The 19133-nt window shown below is 42.9% G+C and overlaps 1 protein-coding gene across 1 annotated transcript in view; it reads right to left on the reverse strand.

Moving 5' to 3' along the window:
• The window catches only part of TEAD4 (TEA domain family member 4), a 44980-nt gene extending 26729 nt beyond the window's left edge, over positions 1 to 18251 (reverse strand). The window contains exon 1 of the mRNA XM_010004121.1: positions 17997 to 18251. Within this exon, the coding sequence (XP_010002423.1) occupies positions 17997 to 18003 (7 nt within the window). The 5' untranslated portion in view covers positions 18004 to 18251. The remainder of the gene's footprint in view (positions 1 to 17996) is intronic.
• Positions 18252 to 19133: the final 882 nt, after the last annotated feature.

The raw sequence follows: 19133 nt of genomic DNA on the forward strand, positions 1-19133 counted from the left end.
AACTGCAGAACACTCAGGTCCAGTATTTAAAAATCAAGAAGAGAAGCAGAAAAGGCTGAGCTACTGACAATTTCAGCAGCGAGTGGGGGGAACAGTTTTAGACCCAATTCACAGCACCACAGAACTGCTTGAGAGTGGACACCAAGACATGAGGCAGATTATGCAGGTTCTGAACACTGGCTCTTGTGTATCAAATCTAAGGAGACACATAGATTTTTAATTTCTTCCTGGAGATGGAGGAACAGAGAGCAGAAATAGAAAAGCAGCAGCTACACATCTGAACTCTGGACTGATTCAAGGCAGAAAATCACACAAAGAACATGCTCTGCAAATTAACACATTAGTGGTGACCACAGTAGTAGCTATACAGTGCCTCTACAAAAAGTTAGGAAGCAGAAATAATTGGGAAGCTAAGTCACAGCTCTTGTGAAGTTTATTTATAACAAAATTTTAAACCTCTGCTATTTTCTATGGAAAGGTTATGGGCTGAATGGAGAACTTGTACATCAGGACATCACAGACATCAAAAAAGCACACAGTGAAAATAGATGCAATATTTATTCCAATAGTTTAATATTCCTCAAAAAAAAAAAAAAAGTTGTCACTTGTTTTTATTTTAAACCCTCGTTTAACTCAGCCCTGAAAAAAAGCAAAACAAAACAAATGCAAGTAAGGACTCTTTAGGGAAGAGCTGCAAAGCTCCTAATTCCATCTGTTTCTGAAACAGAAGAATGTAAATATCCATGACTGCACTGGGGCCATGTTATTGAAGCATAACCAAAGCACACACAGGGATGAGAAAGCATTTTAGATTTACAGATCTGAATCTCTTCCTAATGGTGTCATTACAAAAGCTCTTCTTATTCCCCTGGGAGAAGAATCAGGTCTGTAGTTGAGAAAAGAAAACAGCTCCAGCTCCTCTATATACAAATTAGGAATTATTTCTGTGCCAGAAACAAATGCCCAGCATGCAACCACTGACCTCTTCATTTTCCAGTTTCAGCATTAGCATGGCAGCATGCCCAGGAGTTTGGTGGGAACAGATGCTGTTATGCTACCTTCCACCTGGCTGCTTTTTCAACTAATGTAACCATTTCCACAAAGACAAGACCAATTACTAGCAACACATAACCATACCACCTTCTTCTACTGCCAAGAATATTTATGGCTTTCCAAAGCCTCCATCTGTTGTACACAGGTCCAAGTTGAAAGGTAAGAAACTACAGAAGTTATTGTTTTCACACAGACATCAACATATACGAAATTACAGAAGGACAGTTTGACACAGGTCAGAAGTGGGAAATGTGCAGAACAATACAAGGAGCTCAAACCCCATTATCTATAAAGAAACAAGACAGAAAACTTATATACACCAAGAGAACCCTTTGAGAAGAAACGGGAATGAGCTAATGGAAAAGAGAGTGAAAACTAGCCTTGAGAGGGAATAGATGTGGAGAATTTAGGGCAAACTTTTAAAGGGTGCATATTCAGCTGTACTGGTTTGAACATATGGAAAATTTCCAGACACTTCCTCAAATATGCATCATCTTTGCAAACCTAATTCAAATGGATTGTCAACCAGAAATAATAAATGTTATGGTGCAAATTCAGCTTTCTTGAGTTTCCATGAAAGTCAAAGAGGTTATACAGACTGAGCAGTCTGACAGAGCACTCTCCTGCTCCAGCTGTAGAGGGCTGCAGCAGTACTCTGTGTGAAAGGATGTCATGAACAGCCCCATGCCAGTCACAGTCAACTCCAGCCATCCCCAAAAAGGATGAAAACAACATCCAGAGGTGCAGAGGAGTACAAGCTACCTTTGCTTAAACACATTTTGGAAAGGGCAATAGCCACTATGGGCAGGAGACACATAAGGAGACACATAAAAGGAACAAGATGGTAGAGAACACTGTTCCAGACATGGCTGGAAAAGCACTCTCCAGAAGTGGTGCTCCATGGGAGCTCTTTGAGGCAACTGCAGCCCATGCAGGAACCATGACAGAGCAGGGGCAGTCCTGAAAGGACTGCAGCCCCTCAAGAATCTATGTAGGAGCAGAGGACCCGCAAGAAGCAAGGAGCATCTGTGGGAAAACAACTAAAAAGCAAGGACTGGCAGAAAGGAACCTTCACACAGTAACCCCAACCTCCTTGTGTCACCCAGCACCTCTAAGGAATTAGGAGGGACTGAATGTTATATAGAGAATAAAACAAGGAAAGCTGAGACTACAAAGTGCAGAGAAGAGGTGATGAACTGCAGTGCAGCCTGGGAAAGTGGGAGGTGTTTCCCTAAGTGTAATTGTTTGCAAAAACTCCAAAGCTCTCTCAGGCCACGTACTTCACCACAGAAGACTGGAGAGAAGGGAAAAAATTGCACATATTATAAGCTGGTATAGAAATTCTCTCGGGAAAGATTCTCTAGAAGGAGCATTCAAATGTGGATCTTCAAAATTTCCACTTTTCAAATTCACTTCCCACTTGCCACCACCTCTCATACTGCTGCCTTCTTCTAGAAGTGTGTCCTTACAGGGAAAAAACAGAAATGTAGCAGGATATATTAAACTAATAAAGATACTCACAGCAAAAAAACCCAGATCCCTCTACAAAGACATTAGCAGCACAGGTATTCTGAATATAGAACTATGCAAATTGCCAAGCCCCAGAAACTCTGCAGCAAGAGTGTATTAAATTGCCATGAAAAAACACTGCAAGAGAAGCAAGTCCTAAATGTCTTTTGTTTTTCTTTTCAGAAACTAGATGTAAGCAGGTATGTGGCTGGAAGCCTGTAGGTTAGTAGCCTCTGAAAAGCTCTTGCTTTGATTCACAGTCCTGGCTGCAGGGTCAGCAAAGACCTCACTTGGCTGGAACAGACAGAAGTGTCATAAACCATCAGATGTTTCATTTTTTAGAGCCATGTAAAGTGTCCCTCAGTAATCTGATCATATGTTGTGTTCTTAGAATAACTCCTGAGGCCTGCCAACATTTGTGCCTCCTCTGTTGAAACCACGCATTGGGTTTCATGGACCTCTAGCCAACATACCAACGGTAGCACAGCACCCAAAAGCTCTTTATCCTCTGTGTAGCCTTCCCTTTGGAAGCATGGCATGAAAAAGGGAGTAAAGAGATACTCTCATGAGTATCTTACTCTCACTCCTCACAGAAAAATTTCTAAGGGCATTCATGTAGCTCCCACTCTGTCTTACACTAAATTATAGAATTTTGCATTCAAGAGTTATCCAGGAAAGTGTTGCTAGCCTTCTTCTAGAAGTGTGTCCTTACAGGGAAAAAACAGAAATGTAGCAGGATATATTAAACTAATAAAGATACTCACAGCAAAAAAACCCAGATCCCTCTACAAAGACATTAGCAGCACAGGTATTCTGAATATAGAACTATGCAAATTGCCAAGCCCCAGAAACTCTGCAGCAAGAGTGTATTAAATTGCCATGAAAAAACACTGCAAGAGAAGCAAGTCCTAAATGTCTTTTGTTTTTCTTTTCAGAAACTAGATGTAAGCAGGTATGTGGCTGGAAGCCTGTAGGTTAGTAGCCTCTGAAAAGCTCTTGCTTTGATTCACAGTCCTGGCTGCAGGGTCAGCAAAGACCTCACTTGGCTGGAACAGACAGAAGTGTCATAAACCATCAGATGTTTCATTTTTTAGAGCCATGTAAAGTGTCCCTCAGTAATCTGATCATATGTTGTGTTCTTAGAATAACTCCTGAGGCCTGCCAACATTTGTGCCTCCTCTGTTGAAACCACGCATTGGGTTTCATGGACCTCTAGCCAACATACCAACGGTAGCACAGCACCCAAAAGCTCTTTATCCTCTGTGTAGCCTTCCCTTTGGAAGCATGGCATGAAAAAGGGAGTAAAGAGATACTCTCATGAGTATCTTACTCTCACTCCTCACAGAAAAATTTCTAAGGGCATTCATGTAGCTCCCACTCTGTCTTACACTAAATTATAGAATTTTGCATTCAAGAGTTATCCAGGAAAGTGTTGCTATGGGCAATGAATAAAGAAGATTTTTTATTCTCCATTCTATGCCTGTGCTCCTTGCAATTTAAGAGGAGAGAACTGTCTGCCTCTAAGGAAGGGGGAAACTTCTATGACGGGTGAGAGCAAATAACTTGATTTCAGCAAAATCCTTCCAGTGGGAAACAGCATGAAAGTATCTGTTTCTTGGTAGTGGTAAGTAAACATATGCACCTAGCTGTGAAGTGCAGCAAAGAGAACTACAGAAGCAACTATCCAGCTGTGTCTGGTGAATGGTTAATCAAAGCAAGGTCAAGGAAGCAACCTCAACTATCATTTCAATCTCTTTGTGTCACTTAATGATAGCTCCTGGGGCGTTGCTGCCTCCTGAACTTGCTAAGCATTTAGTCAACTGTTTATTACAACCAACACAAGCATAACTGCTTGCCTCAGGCAACATAATAGATAAATGTAGACACAAGAGGGATATTTGAGGAAGAAAAACTAACTGCTGAGCAAGCTTTACCAGCATGGCACTTCTGGCAAAAACCAGTGTGTGTTACCTTCACATGCACATGTGCTATATGGGCCCTGCTGCCACCACAGTCTGCACAGGCTTATTTCCATTGCTCTCACTCCTCTGCTTCCTCCTCCCAGCTACACTAAATGCCTTCCTGGGCATCACCTTTTCCAGAAACAGTGCTGCATGTGTCAAAACCCACATATTTCTCTTTCTCATAGCTATTCCCATCTACTCATCCAGATGCAGACACTTGACTCATACTAATACAATTCTTAAGGTTAGTTTTAATGTTAACTTTATTAGACTTTTCCTTCACCACAAACCATCTTTACTTACCAAAGCCTTGGTGAGAAGATTCTGCTAGCTTTCCTATTTCAACTTTTTCAAGGTGAGATAAAATGCAGTACACGATCTTTTCTTCTCTGGTTTGGACTCCCTTCACGCCTTCCTATCTTCCTTGACTTTTGGCATGACTTTCTTAATTACTTAGCATGCTTGCTTTCAACCTTAAACTCTCTTTTTTAAGAAATTTGTTTATACTTTAGTAGACTTTGGCATCTATCTCTCTGATAGGTCTCTGAGCTTTGTCTTGGTGTACAATTTATATGATACAGTGATGATGTTCAGCATCCAAAATTTTTGAAAGGCTTAGTCCTTCCTTCCCTCTCTGTTTCAGGTCCCACTTTTACTATTAATTCCACTATAAGAGCTTAGGCTATCCCCAAAGTCAATAAAAATTCTGGAATAACCATCTCCCTGCTCATCCCTATCTTTCCACCTCTCCTTAAGAACATCCATACCCCCCCCACACACACACTATTAATCTCTTAAGTTGCTTGCTCTTCTCCAGCCTTCAGTCTTTGTTGGTGCCTATAAACTAAACATAGCAAAGTAAGTAATGCAGCACAGTGTCTTGGTTTTCCCATTTATCTGGATTGCAACTGTGCCAGATCCCTGTGGTAAGTAGCCCCCTCAGCAGTGCAGAATCTCAAGAGCAGCATGTGTATTTTTAGTTAGAAGCTGGAGACAACTCTTTAAACGATACATTAATAATTATGAAGTTCACTCTGATCAAGCTTCTTCTAAGGCGTTTTTAACCTGTATTTTTATTCCTTATACTCTATACTGAATCCAGAGAACTGTATGCAGGAAGCAATAGAAGAATGTAATACACCACTGTGACCGTCATACTGGGACCAGATGCCATAAAAGAGACCATAGAACACCATACTACATGTTGTTGCACTGGCCTGTCCTATGAAGACATCTCTCCCCATCCCAGTGCAGAACTTCCCACAGCACAGTTACACATACCAGAGGATTTTATATTCAGCTGTGAGAAGAAAGTTTCCTCACTCTAATCCTTTATTCCATGCTTGAAATTGCTCAGTCTTAACCTTCCACAAGAAGATTCCCTGAGCTCATGCGATTCCTACAATAAGGGAATTTTGAGATGAAGACTCAAAGAAAGCAGATTCAGTACTTCTAGAGAGTAACAAAACAATAAGACCCCCTAAAAACACAATATCAAAGTAACTAGCACCACCACATCATCAGCTCTTCCCCAACATATATGTTTTCATCATTTGACTCTGCAAGTGCTGAGTTCCTCTTCTGAAGTGGCCAAGAAGTTGAAGCAGAATATGGGCCAGAATATGCCAGCCAAGCACCTCAGGTGACAAAATGGCAGTTGGGTGATTGATCTGAGTTCATAAAATTCAGGTGTCTCATTTATTAGGTGGTCTAAACACTGAAAACTTGTCTCACATAAAAGGCTTTTTGCTGGGAAGGCGAGTGTTCACTCCTCCTTTTACACTGTATAATCTAAATTCACACCCAGAAACATAAGACATGGCTAACCCCATTTAGAAACTGCTGATTCTTGATGGCCAGTTTAAGATGCTTCACACGAAATTAATGACTGAGGGATGATAATTACAGAACCTGCGGGTTCTTGGAAGCTTCTTACTGGTTTCAAACAAGGAGTGGCGAAAAATGAGAAGTCAGGCACCACAAGTGTAGTTATAGCAACAAATTCCTCAACATGAAAACAACCTGAAGAGGCTCCCCTCTCCTCAGCTGGTCATTCCTCCTCCTACAATAATCCATGTGCAGCTGCATATGCCTATGTGCAACTCCTTTGTGCAGCTGAAAAAGGGGAGGGGTTGTGGGGGGAAGGACTGACACACACCACTCTCAACTAATTACCAAATATTCAACAGTAAGGCCATCCCAATTTGGATTTTGCTGTTGGCTTTGTTTTTTTTTTTCCCAATCAGTCTATTTTTAATTATATTGGTAAACTAGCTTTGTGACCACATGAACCACGGCACTGGCACAGCCGAGAGAACAGAGAAAGAATTGGGGCAGAACTTCTTTAAGCAGTTTTGCCACCACAGAAAGTTTACAGTTTGGAGCTGTACTCCACCCAACCCTTACACACACAGAGACTGATAAGAAAGGCTTTTTCTGTGCTTGCATCACTGTCTAAAGGCCAGACTTAAAGTGCTTCCTAACTACTGCCTGAAAGGCAGGTGGAGCTATTCCTTGTGAAGATGAGCTTTTACTAAGGTACAACAATGTGTGCATGCAACAATCCCTCCCCATCAGCTTAATGGAAAGCTCCCAGCTATGCAGCTCTTTACCACTCCTCAGTTTTTCAGTGCATAAATTGAATGTCCCCATCAGCTCTGTTTTCCCACATTATCACCTCAGGCCATAGAAGTGTAAGATAACCCATCCAATGAGTGCTCCTCCATATACACATAAAGGGCTGCAACAGGAACAGAGCAGTGACTTGTTCTGGTGCTTCCCAGAGTAGACTGATAAGAATGTTAAAAAACTGTTTAGATTCATTTTGCCTGGGGAACAAGCAGCTGCATGTAGTAATCTGAGAGTGTATCAGGTACCACCTGAAACAGCCAGTAACAATCCTGTATGGAAAGGCATGTCACACTAACAGCTTTCTATCTCTTATGACACTCAAGAATGATAACGTTATACACGCACAAACACACTTTTACTCACTAAGGCCCAGGTGAAGAAAAACATGACCATTGAGGGTGGCATTGAAACGAGTGCTTAACTGTAACAGCACCCTCCAGCTCCCATGAGCCCAAGTCTGCATTATAGACCCAGACATCTGCTAATTTCTTCTTTAGGTCAATAACTTCTATTAGCTGTAGGGTATCTGACAGCATCTCTCAGTAGTTCAATGGTAACAATATTGCCTCAAAGGATAGCAAAACTTTCAGCACCTCTCCCTGTTTTACACCCAGCTGCCTTTGTTGGCACCAATAGTATATTGTTTCTTGCATGTTTCTGCCCCGAGTGCTAATCTTGTGCATGTTTCCAGAAGGCAGGCTTACTCAAAGCTTCAACTCCCATGGAAAGTGGGGCTAAAATGAGCCTGTGAGATCCACTTAGTCCCTTGCTCCATGACCAGCACAGAACCATGCAGTTCTCAAGGCACCTGTCCTGGTCTGGCTTAATCCTGTTTGGAGTTGACTGGTTGACTTGACACACAAGACTACACCAGGACCTAGGTCCAACCAACTGACTGAAAATTATGCAGCAGCCTCAAGAAGACCAAAAGAACCCAGAAACTGTTCTTACATTATATAAATAAATAAATACTGGTTTTGTAAGTGTAATGGCTGCCTTCACCCATTCTCAGTTTTTGCCATCATAATATAGAATGCAGTGATTGTCCATGATTACTTTAAACCATGAGGATACAGCTTGAGCTTAAAAGAACAGCTGGCTATTTGCCTTTTTCCCCTAATTCCCTCTGACCAGATCATTCCACAGGTTAGTTCAGCGCTCTAATCTGACAGAAATCTGACCAGCTCATTTTGCCAGAGTAGTTTCCTGTCAGTTTATCAAATGGATCAGCAAGGACTCTGCTGGAAAACAAAGTTATTCTAAAGGCTGGGAGCACAAAACCAGGAGCAGAGCAGGGAAGCAAGGAAACAGGAGTGTTTTCTTCCTCTTTTCTTCTGTAGTGAACTGTTAGGTAATCTCACCATTTCTGATGGATATATACTCTTGGTCTCAACACAGAACAGTTTTACAATAACCCAGCACTATAAAAAATAGTTGTTAAAGACGTCACACTCTGTAACAAGTAAAAAGAGAATTCCTATGGAAAAGCCTAACAGAAACACAGGCTTCATAACTGGGTAGCTACACTTTATGCCAACCTCATAAAATTTAATTAGAGAGGCTTGTCTGTCCTGGTTTTGGGCCCAACACAACAACAAAGAAACAGCCCCATGGCCACTCACTCACGTCCCCCCTTCACACACACTCTGGGATGGGGAGGACAAAGCTCATGGGTTGAGACAAAGGACAAGGAGGGATCTTCACCAAAGGCCCCAGGCAAAACAGACTCAACTCGGGGAAAAACAATAATTTAATTTCACCCTAATCACACGCCCCCAGGACACAGACTCCCCCAGAGCAGGGCTTGCAGATGTTACCCCACCCCTCCCTTCTTCCCGGGCCCCAATCCCTTGGTTCCCGGTTTCTCTCCCTCCTTCCCCCCAGCGGCACAGGGGGACAGGGGATGGGGTTTGGAGTCACTTCACAGGCTGGGGGTTCCTGCAGCTCCTGCCTCTTGTTAGAAATGAAATGTAACATTGTCTTCGCATCTTAGTGTCAGAAATGTAGTGTTGTTTTCACACCCTAGTGTTAGGAAGATAACAGCTTGTTTCTGCCCTAGTGAAAAGAAACTTTATGGTGACTGAAGAGAGAAGGGAGATATCCGGGCATTCCAAGGACACTGAGGTCCAAGAAACTGAGGGACTTAATTGGGCTCCATCTGGGGGATCTGAGATATCTGAACATGGCAAAGGCCATTATAAAGGCAGAACAAAGTCAGTCCTATGTTACTCCCTGGGACAGGATGGCACCAGATGGTATAAATCATTCTGGTGATTGGGAAGACAGCCAAGGGGGCAAGAAAGGTCAGAATTAAACCTTAAAAGGTAAAAAGTAAACTCCTAGAATGGAATGTGTAAACAGGGGGGGGAAACTTACAGGGTAATTAGAAGCATCGGATGGGCTGTGAACCCTGGAGTACCCAGCCAGTGGGGAAACGGGAGGGAACTTTGCATTGGGAATAGGGAATATAAACAGTTATTCACCTGACTATCAGGTGTGCCTGCTTGTTTAGGTCACCCATTCTTGCAAGAGTGTAAGTAAACTGTGCTTTGCCAAAGGATCTGTTTGGGCCTATTCACTGGCATGACAAATGTTTCTCACACTCCTCAGCAAGAAGGATTCCTGACAGTCCTGCCCTGCTTCCCCACGGGGTCCCTCCCATGGCACAGAGGCCTCCACCAACCTCTCCTTCCTGAGTCCTTCCCACCAGGTCCGGAGCTGCTCCAGCCTGGGCTTCCCACAGAGTCACGGGGGCTTCGGGAACAGCCACCTCCCCTGGCCCGGGGGTTCCACAGCTGAGCAATCAGAGCCCACTGGCAGCAAATCCTCTGGCCACAACATCCATGTCCAGTGGCGAAGTTCCCCCCTCCTGACACCTTCAGGGAATGTCCCACCACGTTCCTCCATGAGTGCAGGGGCACAGCTGCCATCTCGCCATGGGCTGCAGGGAAACTGCTGCTGGGGCACCTTCTGCCCCTTCTTCCTCACCAACCACCAGTCCAGCTCTCCTCCCCCAGCTCAGCTCTTCTCCAGCACAGTTCTTCTCCCCCCACTTCCCTGCTCAGGTGTTATCTCAGTTCTTTTGTATGTTAATCACTGAGGTGCATCTGTTGTCTCTCTAATGGCTCCTTGGCTGGTTCTAGAGCAGGGGCAGCTTGTCACCGGAGCCACCCTTGGGGCCCTCCCCCCCACTATCAAAAAAACCCTCAAACCAAACCAGAACACTTGTCATATTCCATTCCTTCTCTCTTTCTGCTCCTAACACTGGAGCAATTCTTTTCTACCTTCTTGTTCCCTGAGTTCCCAGGGCAAGTCTCATAGACAGCTGGGCAACCATGATTCAGGCAGTGACAGGAGAGCAGAAATCAGAGGATGACAAAAGTGTTTAAGCTGCAGGGGTACATAAAAATGCATCAGGATCCAGAGAGAAGTTTGCAAGTATCTAGGTGCTTCAACTACCTTCTAGATGAAAGCTGCTCCTTCTAGAATTGTCAAATGACTTTCTCCCAGTCTTAGCCATAAAAGATCAGACTACACCTGAACAGTTTAAGTAGAGCTAGCTTTGCCTTCAAACACAAGAACAGAGAGATCACCTTTGAAGTCCCCTCCCTGCAACTAATAGTGATGGTGTAGTGTTCATATGCAGGAATGTTAATAATCCCCAGTCACGGTTGAAGGCAATATTGGGCTAAATACCATATACACACGTGTGTTTCTCTGTAATACTGTCACACTTAGAAATAGGCCTATGTTTTCAGCACTTGCAGTCAACAACTTGGGTCATTCCTCCTGGGTTCCCTCATTTAGCACTGGTTACAGTTCCAGCACTCCAGTCCACAGACCCCAATGTAAGCTCCTGAAAGGGGATTTGAAATTGCTACACAAATCACACTCAAGAGGAAAGAAGAGTGATTCTAGAGACATTTTACTTTAAAAGTTTCAATGAAAACAGAGCCATTTCCTGTTCCAGCAGCTAGAGACAGAGCAAGACCATGTCCCTATATGTGCATGCAGTGAGCCTCAGAGGATTTGAAGGAGTACCCAGAAGATGGGTCACAAGTTCAAGGTGACAGCAATGAGGAACAGCTGCTGGCTATGCACCCTTCAGCAGCAGGTGTACCCAGGCCCCAGAGGTTTAAGTCAGCTCTGCCAGCAACCAACAGACTTACAAGACCAACTGTCTGGGCACAAACTGCACACAGCCCTCCCAGTTTTGCTGCCCAGACTTTCACCATACACAGCCAATACTGGACTTGTTACGAATTAGCTAATGAGCAACTGTTTAAACCAATAGACAATCCTAGTTCTCCTGTGCTCATTATCTGTATCCTGCATGAATAAGAATGCTCTTCTTTTAGCTATAATATTCTCTTTTCCTGATCTAGCCACTTTCTTCCCTTTGGGCAGTAAAACCTGGAAAGCTTATGTTCTCTTGTACTGTTTTTGCTTAACAGAAGTATAGGGCTACCTAATAAAGTTTTGTTAAGTTGTATTTCATACATGCCCTCCTGCAGTAAGGTATTTGAAAGAGACTTTAAAAGAGAGTTCATGTGACAGCTTTTGCTTACTTGCACTGCAGAAATAAGACAGCTTTTTTCCTATGCCAGGTCGCCACGTAATCTGCATATTGACACTTCTCAGCTCCCTTTGTGTATGTGCACACACTTGCTAGAGAAATGCTATCGCCCTACACTACCCAGTGTCTGACACATCAAAAGAAGACAAATTCTGAAAAAGCACCCCTAGCATTTAGTACCTTGAGCAACCTGGTCTAGTGGAAGGTGTCCCTGCCCATGCAGAGAGGTTGGAAGCAGATGATCTTTAAGATCCTTTCCAATCCAAACCATTCTATGATTCTTCCTGTTTCAGACCTGACAAAGAGTCTCTGAGCCCATCAGTCTAATAAACTTATTCGTGTCACAAAACCACAGATTGAGTGAACCACTTTTTAAATATATGGCAGATATTTATAGTGGAATGTCATATTCAGTTACCACCCAATGTTCTCTGTTTCCTATGTAAAATAATAGTACATTTAATCTAGAATCCACCTGTCATTCATCAAAACACACATACACTCGCAAAAACTTGTGCCTTGGGACTAGTTATGTCCAATACAATTTTAAAACATCAACAGCATTTCCATTCTAACTCCTCACAGAAAACAAAACCCTCAACAATGAGCACCATGCTGTCAAGAAGCTCCTGCTGATATCCATCCTATATTTCTTCTTTCTTTCCCATTAATCCTAGTCATGCTCACATGTTCCACAAAATCCCTCTCCCTCCAAATGTTAACACCCTTCAAATATTTTTAGACTGTTATTATGTGTCCCCCCACCCCTCCACCTTTCAGTCATCGCTTAGCCAAGCTATGTATATTTAGCTACTTTAATCTTTCCTCCTAAATCAGTCCCTTCAACTCCCAGAGCTCAGGGTTAGATGTGGTATGCTTGTTGCTCTTCTCAGAATTCACTTCATGTTTTTGAAATCTTCCTGGTAACGTGCTCCCAAAAACTTGTCCAGAAGAGTTCTTTACATGTGCTTGTTTTAAAGGAAAAAAGAAACCCAAGCTAGTGGACATTCTGGATTATCTTTTCCCATGTCTGATATTGTTCCTAGGTTTTGAATTCAATCTAGAATTGAAATCTATCCCAGGTTTTGAATTCAATCTAGAATTGAAATCTAGAAAGACTGTTTCTAAAAATGCAAAAAATCCACTAAGGTCTTTAAACTAAACTTTTCAGAAAACTGCTGGAAATGAGTGAAGCTATCCAGAAGCCCAGCAGAAGCAAAACAATTACTTGCTAGCATGGAAAAGGCTGGCAAATGAAAATTAAATGGTCTCTCAGGTACAAGGCAGATGAGTTCATAAAGCTGGAAATTAAAAAGTCAGAGGAAGAGCCAAAAGGGTAATGCAATGCTGCTAATTAAGAAGTTACTTCAACAGGACAAAAAAAGCTCCCTGGCTACAGACATATACAGTGAGAAAAACATCATCCTACACATCACACTTGGTTTTAAGCCTGGCAAATAAAAACGGGACTATGAAGCTGCTGAAAGTCAAAAAGCACAGAATGTGCTCTTTGTTGAAACAACACAATATAGCCCTCCCTCCAGTAGTCGTAATAATTTATTGTGTATTACATGTTATCAAAAACTGCTAATATATTACTGCTCAGTACTAAGCACATCAAGGAAAGATGCCACAGGCATTATTATCAACTCTATTAACTGAAACAGAAAGCAGTTGGTATTTCAGAAGTGGTAAATTCTTTAATACTCAGGAAATGCTTAGAACTCATGGGGAAATACTTCTTTCTATGTTTGCATGGGGAAAACACCAGTTAAACTGCCATACAGTTTAACATGAAGAATGTTGAACTCAGCTTAGAAAGGAAAAACTTGACAAACTCCAGCAGAAGTTTAACCTGTTGTAAAGGTCTCCAGAAATCTGGTTTCACAGAGTCCACAGAAAAGAAACAGAACCACACAAAAGTAAAGTTTAAAGCTGACTCAGTGAAACAAAACCTTGTTTTTGACCAAAAACATCACACGTATGACCAAGAGAAGAGGGCAGGATAGGAAAGTCTGCATCCTGATAGATTGTCCACAAATCTGTTTCATCTGTTTTCTGCTGTTTAAAATGGGAGATTCAATATCATTAGGAAAACTGTGGGATGAAGGGCTGTCTTGTGGTTCACTAGATCACAATAATGGAAGGGATAGGAACTGCAGCAGTACCTCTCTGAGGGATATCACAGCTGAAATCAAAATTTTGCAATTACCTGGGCCAGCCAGCTCAGTGTCAACACGTTCCAATTGCTCTGACTGGAACACCATCAGGTATTTGAAGACTGACACCTTGAAGGTTTTTATATTTGTAATAGGTGCCATGCTCCTTCCTCCCCTCAAGCAGAACTTGTGTTTGTGAGCTGAGACAGGCAGTGTATGCTTTGTGATTTGGTTTTTGGTTGGTTGGTTGGTTGGTTGGTTTTCAGTTTTAGTGACTTTTTGAGGTTGGTTAAAGCATTAACAAATAACATACACCTTTGAGATGAAGAATATATCCTGCAAATTTACCTCATTACTTTAGAACAGGGATAGGATGGACCACTTGTGACATGACCTTTGGCATGACTTTTTATGTCAACTTAATTCATGTTGCAAGGTCAAGCCTTTGCAGTTCACTGCCTGCTCCAGGTTGTAACTAGTAACGTGGTTAACTATCCTTCTTCTATAAATCAGCCTCTGTGCTTTGAACATCTTCAAGAGCTTCCTAACAGCCCTATCAGGGCTTTGACTCAAAAATGGATTGCACCAGACTGAGAGACATATTACTATACCCAGCTGTCTGCTCACAGAAATGGCTGAGGTGTTTGTAACCAGCTGCTAAACTACTGCCTCCTACAGAACAGCAATGTAACAAACAGCTGCCAAACCTAGCTCCTACAAAAAGGTGCTCCCAGCCAGATGTTTGTGCAGTGAAAGGGAACACTGGACAGCTAAGGCAGTAGCTCATTTCTTTCAAGCTGTTACTTCCTCACTTGTAAATCAAGGCCCCAGCAGTGTTTTAACAAAACAAATATAACTTTGCAGGTTACTATTTTTTTATTTCTCTGTCGTAAATAGTGTCTATTTAGGATCTCCATGCAAATCACACAGAAGTAGTAAGTTTTTCCCCCTCTCTTTTCTCTAGAACAGTACTGAAGATGCCAGGAGATACTAACACCGAGGTCTGTACTTGCTTATTTGGTACAGATGCTACAGGTATTATTTTTCCCATGGAAAAACATACTTGCAAAAATGTAAGATCCCAAATTGTAGTACTGTACCCCCGTGGTATTCTATCTGGCAACACTTAGAAAATTACCCTGCAGGACCTTAGTGGTACCTGAAGGCACCAGATCAGTAAGTTAATGGTACTTCAGATTCACTGCTTCTCATGTCAACACAAAGATTAGGAGAAAAGACATCACCCTGTAGCAGACAAGGCAGCTTTATATGCCTTTAAAAGGTAGTGAGCAGACACTGCTGGAGAGGACAGTGAGGGCTTGCATCCAGAGCAATGCTATGGTATGAGCCTATCTAGTCAGGATGCTGTCTCCAGTAATGAAACAGGTCTAGGAACAAAAAACATAATGAAAGAAAAGAAGGCAACAAAGGCATCAAGACACAAATCCTTCACGTACAGAGAAGAGCTGGCTGACTTTCAGGTGACGTAGGAATCAGGTCCACTCAGCAATCAGCAGCATGTTATCTAAGAAACTGTAAGCAGCAAGGTGACTCTGAAGGGGCTAGGGAGCATGAGGCCTGTGTTATAGACTTAAACAGGCCTTCCTGTGTAAGTTTATAAGTATTGAAACAAAACTGCAAGTTCTTTGTATCTGCTCGGTGCACTTTAGCTTGTTCAACATGCTACTAACTTCAGACTGATAACAGGTTGCCTCATAACAGGTGAGGAGTACAAAAACTGCATACAGAAAAGATCCTGGAACATCCTGCCCAAGAAGAAGTGCCACAGGAGCCACTCCTTGTTAGGAATCAGTGAAACGGTTCCTCTTTTGTCAAAGGAAAGGGGCATATACAGTTGTCCATAACACCTCACCCCTGGGCTCCATGAACTCTGTGCATGTCAGTCACAGGACAACTAAACAACCGCCCCTCAGAGACGGGGCCAGCTCTACATACAGCTTGTCCTGTTCTGTGAGCTGCCTGGTAGGGAGTGAAGATTAAATCAGAGGCTATATTTATTCTCCCTGCCTGGTCATATCTTTCTATAGATGCCAGTCTGGGCCCCACTCTCCTGGCGTGGATCCTGGAGACTAGTAAGCAAAGGACAGCATATATCAGTTCTTTGGTTTCTGTCAGGAGCAAATCAAACCAACCATCCACACTGGGAACAGGTGCACTGAAGGCAAGCAGGGACACTGTCCCATTTGGAGTAATGGGGAAGGGCTTGCAGAAAAGCTGCTCAATTCTTCTCCCAGCACCTAGCCCAGACTGTTCACCCTGCAATTTACCAGTGCAATTAACTAGAGACTGTCCACTAAAGCCCAGTCGATGCTAGGTCAGGCCCCAGTTAAGTCTGGGTGGTTTCTGTAGTCCATTCTACTTCACTTTTACTTTTGCTCACACTGTCAATTCTTTTCTGGTCCATTTCACTCCCTGCTCTGACACATTCATTCCAAAGCTGAGGTATTACAGACTGTGTAGAACGATTAGTAAATTAAGAGATTCTTAAAACACAACTGTATTTTTTCACCACTAATTTTAAATGTCACCTGTCATGAAAACTAGTGCAGACTTACAGCAGCAAGGAGCATGTCACTAATTTATCCTTAACAACCATGCAGTGGATTTTCAAGTAATATTTCAGCTCAAATAATATTTTAAGCAAGCATTGCTTCTGAGAGCAGCAGTCCTACCCTCACCTGAGCCGTGGCTGCTCGTGCCTACTCGTAATATCTTCTCTGAGGATCAGCACATGCAGCTGGGCAGTGAAATAAATCAGGGGGTATATCCAAATTTAAGTTCACTTTTTTTCCCCCTTTATGGCTGTGGTAGCTTTAAACTCAGTCACCATGGTGGATTCCACAGCACAATCACAAAAATGTTTGTGCCAGCACAGAGCAGAAATTGATGCCTACATCAGAATAATATTGACACTTGCTAAGCCTCAGGGTGATCAGCCTTACTTAACATACATTGCTCTGTACAGCTATCATGATGCATGTACTAAATAAAACTACCCATTGTAGATAAGGCTGTGTAAACATTGCCCACCTATGCCCCTAGAGTGAGAGCAATCTATTCCCTATCTCAGGGAACAATGGCCCAATGGGTGGACAGGAACCTGCAGAACTACTTGTGAAGTACTCCATGTGGAGCTTTGGGCAGGGTGTTCCCATGATGGGGCCTGCAAAGACACACAATACACCAATATAAATGAGAAAAAAAAACAAAAACAAGGACTGACTGGGTAGCAAGAGGGCTGCAGATCCTTGCTAGTATTCTGAGAAACAGTTTTAAAAACCTTGGGACCTTTAAACAAATGTTGCACACTCCCAGCCTTGGCTTTGGTTTTTAGTCATAGATGTACCAAGTGGCTTCTTCCAACACTTACCTAGAGAACTAAGCCAAACAAGGCTTTTTGTGGACAAAATCAAGAGAGAAATTTTAACAGCAGAATTGGTAAAAAAAACCAATTTAAAATCATGTCTACCACCTAAAAAGTTGACTTTTGCTGCAGCTGCAAGCCAGCACTTCTCTGCATTCAGGGCTGGGTATCTAGCTACCTGAGGATAACCCGCAGGTGACAGACATTTATGACTACAAGGGGGCAAACCACAATAAAAGGGAGTAGCCAGACAGGTCTGTTTCCTGCCCTTCTTCAGATCTGAAAAGAGTAGATAGTTAAAAAACTGCAGGTGTTGGCACACCACCAGCAGAGCCATCCCAGGGTTCAGGGGCTGAACTTCTGCCCTTCAGCACTAAAGGTGCAGACCCTTACCTGTTTGGATAACTAGAGTGTTGGACACAGCAGCAAGAGATAAACTTAGTCACACCATGAAGACATGATATGATACCTATCAAAGAACCAGCCCAGTAGTATGCCCAACTCTCTACTACTCCACTATTGATACTACCCTTTTTCAAAAGACATCTGTACTTTTTTCTGATCTCTGAACATTAAAATCTTCACCGAGTTTCCTAAATCCAACAAAAGAATGCCCAAGAAAAAGAAAAGAGTTCATTCAGAACATTATTTGGTACAAGGCAAGTGGGCTGCATGGGGCAGGCTGCCCGGAGTGCTGCGATGTGCCCTTTTCTCCTTACCATACATCTTGCCTTCGTCGGACAAGATAATCTTCCGCCGTCCACATGGTGGGTAGATGGCTAGCGCTTCCTGGAAGCTCTGCTCAATGTCCGGGCTCCACACACCCTCAGCATCATTGTCAATAGGTTTGTCCAAGGCCTCGCTGCCCCCTGAGTCGTTGCTCCCCTCAGGGGAGGTGGGAGAACTCCACTCGTTGGAGGTAATGGTGCCAGCTAGAAACTCCCAGGTGCCACGCAGGGATGCAGATGCAGAACCTGTGATGACAAACAAATCCCATCGGTCAGTTAGAAACCCTTCTCTCTGGGAAAATGAGGAGGTAAAGAAAAAAGAAAAAGAAAAAGTTAAAAATCCTCAGTGAGGAGGGTTTTTACATCAAATTTACTTTAAATGGTAACTCAACCGCATGTTTGATTTCTATTAATGTTGAGATTCAAGTCTTTTCTACAAATCCTTCTGACAAATAGTCTGCTTTTTCACTGTGAGGGTGGTGAGACACTGGGAGGTTGCCCAGGGAAGCTGTGGATGTCCTTTCACTGGAGGTGTTCAGGGGCAGGCTGGACAGGGCTTTGAGCAACCTGGTCTAGTGGGAGGTGTCCCTGCCCATGGCAGTGGGGTTGCCCACTAGCTTTGTGAAATCTCACCTAGCACCCCTCCCTGTGCACCTGAAGCTATTAAACAACTAATACCTTGATTTTGTTATTCGTGTGCATATTGGCTAAAAGATCACACTATTTTTTTTGACAACATAATGGTGTAACCACTGTCCATCTGTCCATTCAGCCCCACCATTAAATTATTTCAATCCTCTTGACCCATGCTGGAAATTTTCAGAGCTCTATGAACATGGGAAGAAAGAATAAAATGGGAGGTGAGGGAGGCAAAAAAAGGAACTCACACTTAGCCTTTACCACTGGGACAGGCATTCCAAAGACACTGTGAATGGCACCAAAGCAGGCAGTGACTTTAAGAGATTCAGGAATTAATGATAACAGTCCAAGTGTCTATGACCAGTACAAGCCCTTTCACCGGCAGATGCTCAATAAAAAAATTACATGGGTATTTGAGAGATTGTCCTGCTGGGGAAGCTTTCCACAGGGGGACTCTGACAGAGAACAGAAGCTATATTTTCCAGCTGT

This window comes from Chaetura pelagica, unplaced genomic scaffold, assembly GCF_000747805.2.
Source record: "Chaetura pelagica isolate M959 unplaced genomic scaffold, ChaPel_1.0 scaffold198, whole genome shotgun sequence".
NCBI classification, from domain to species: domain Eukaryota; kingdom Metazoa; phylum Chordata; class Aves; order Apodiformes; family Apodidae; genus Chaetura; species Chaetura pelagica.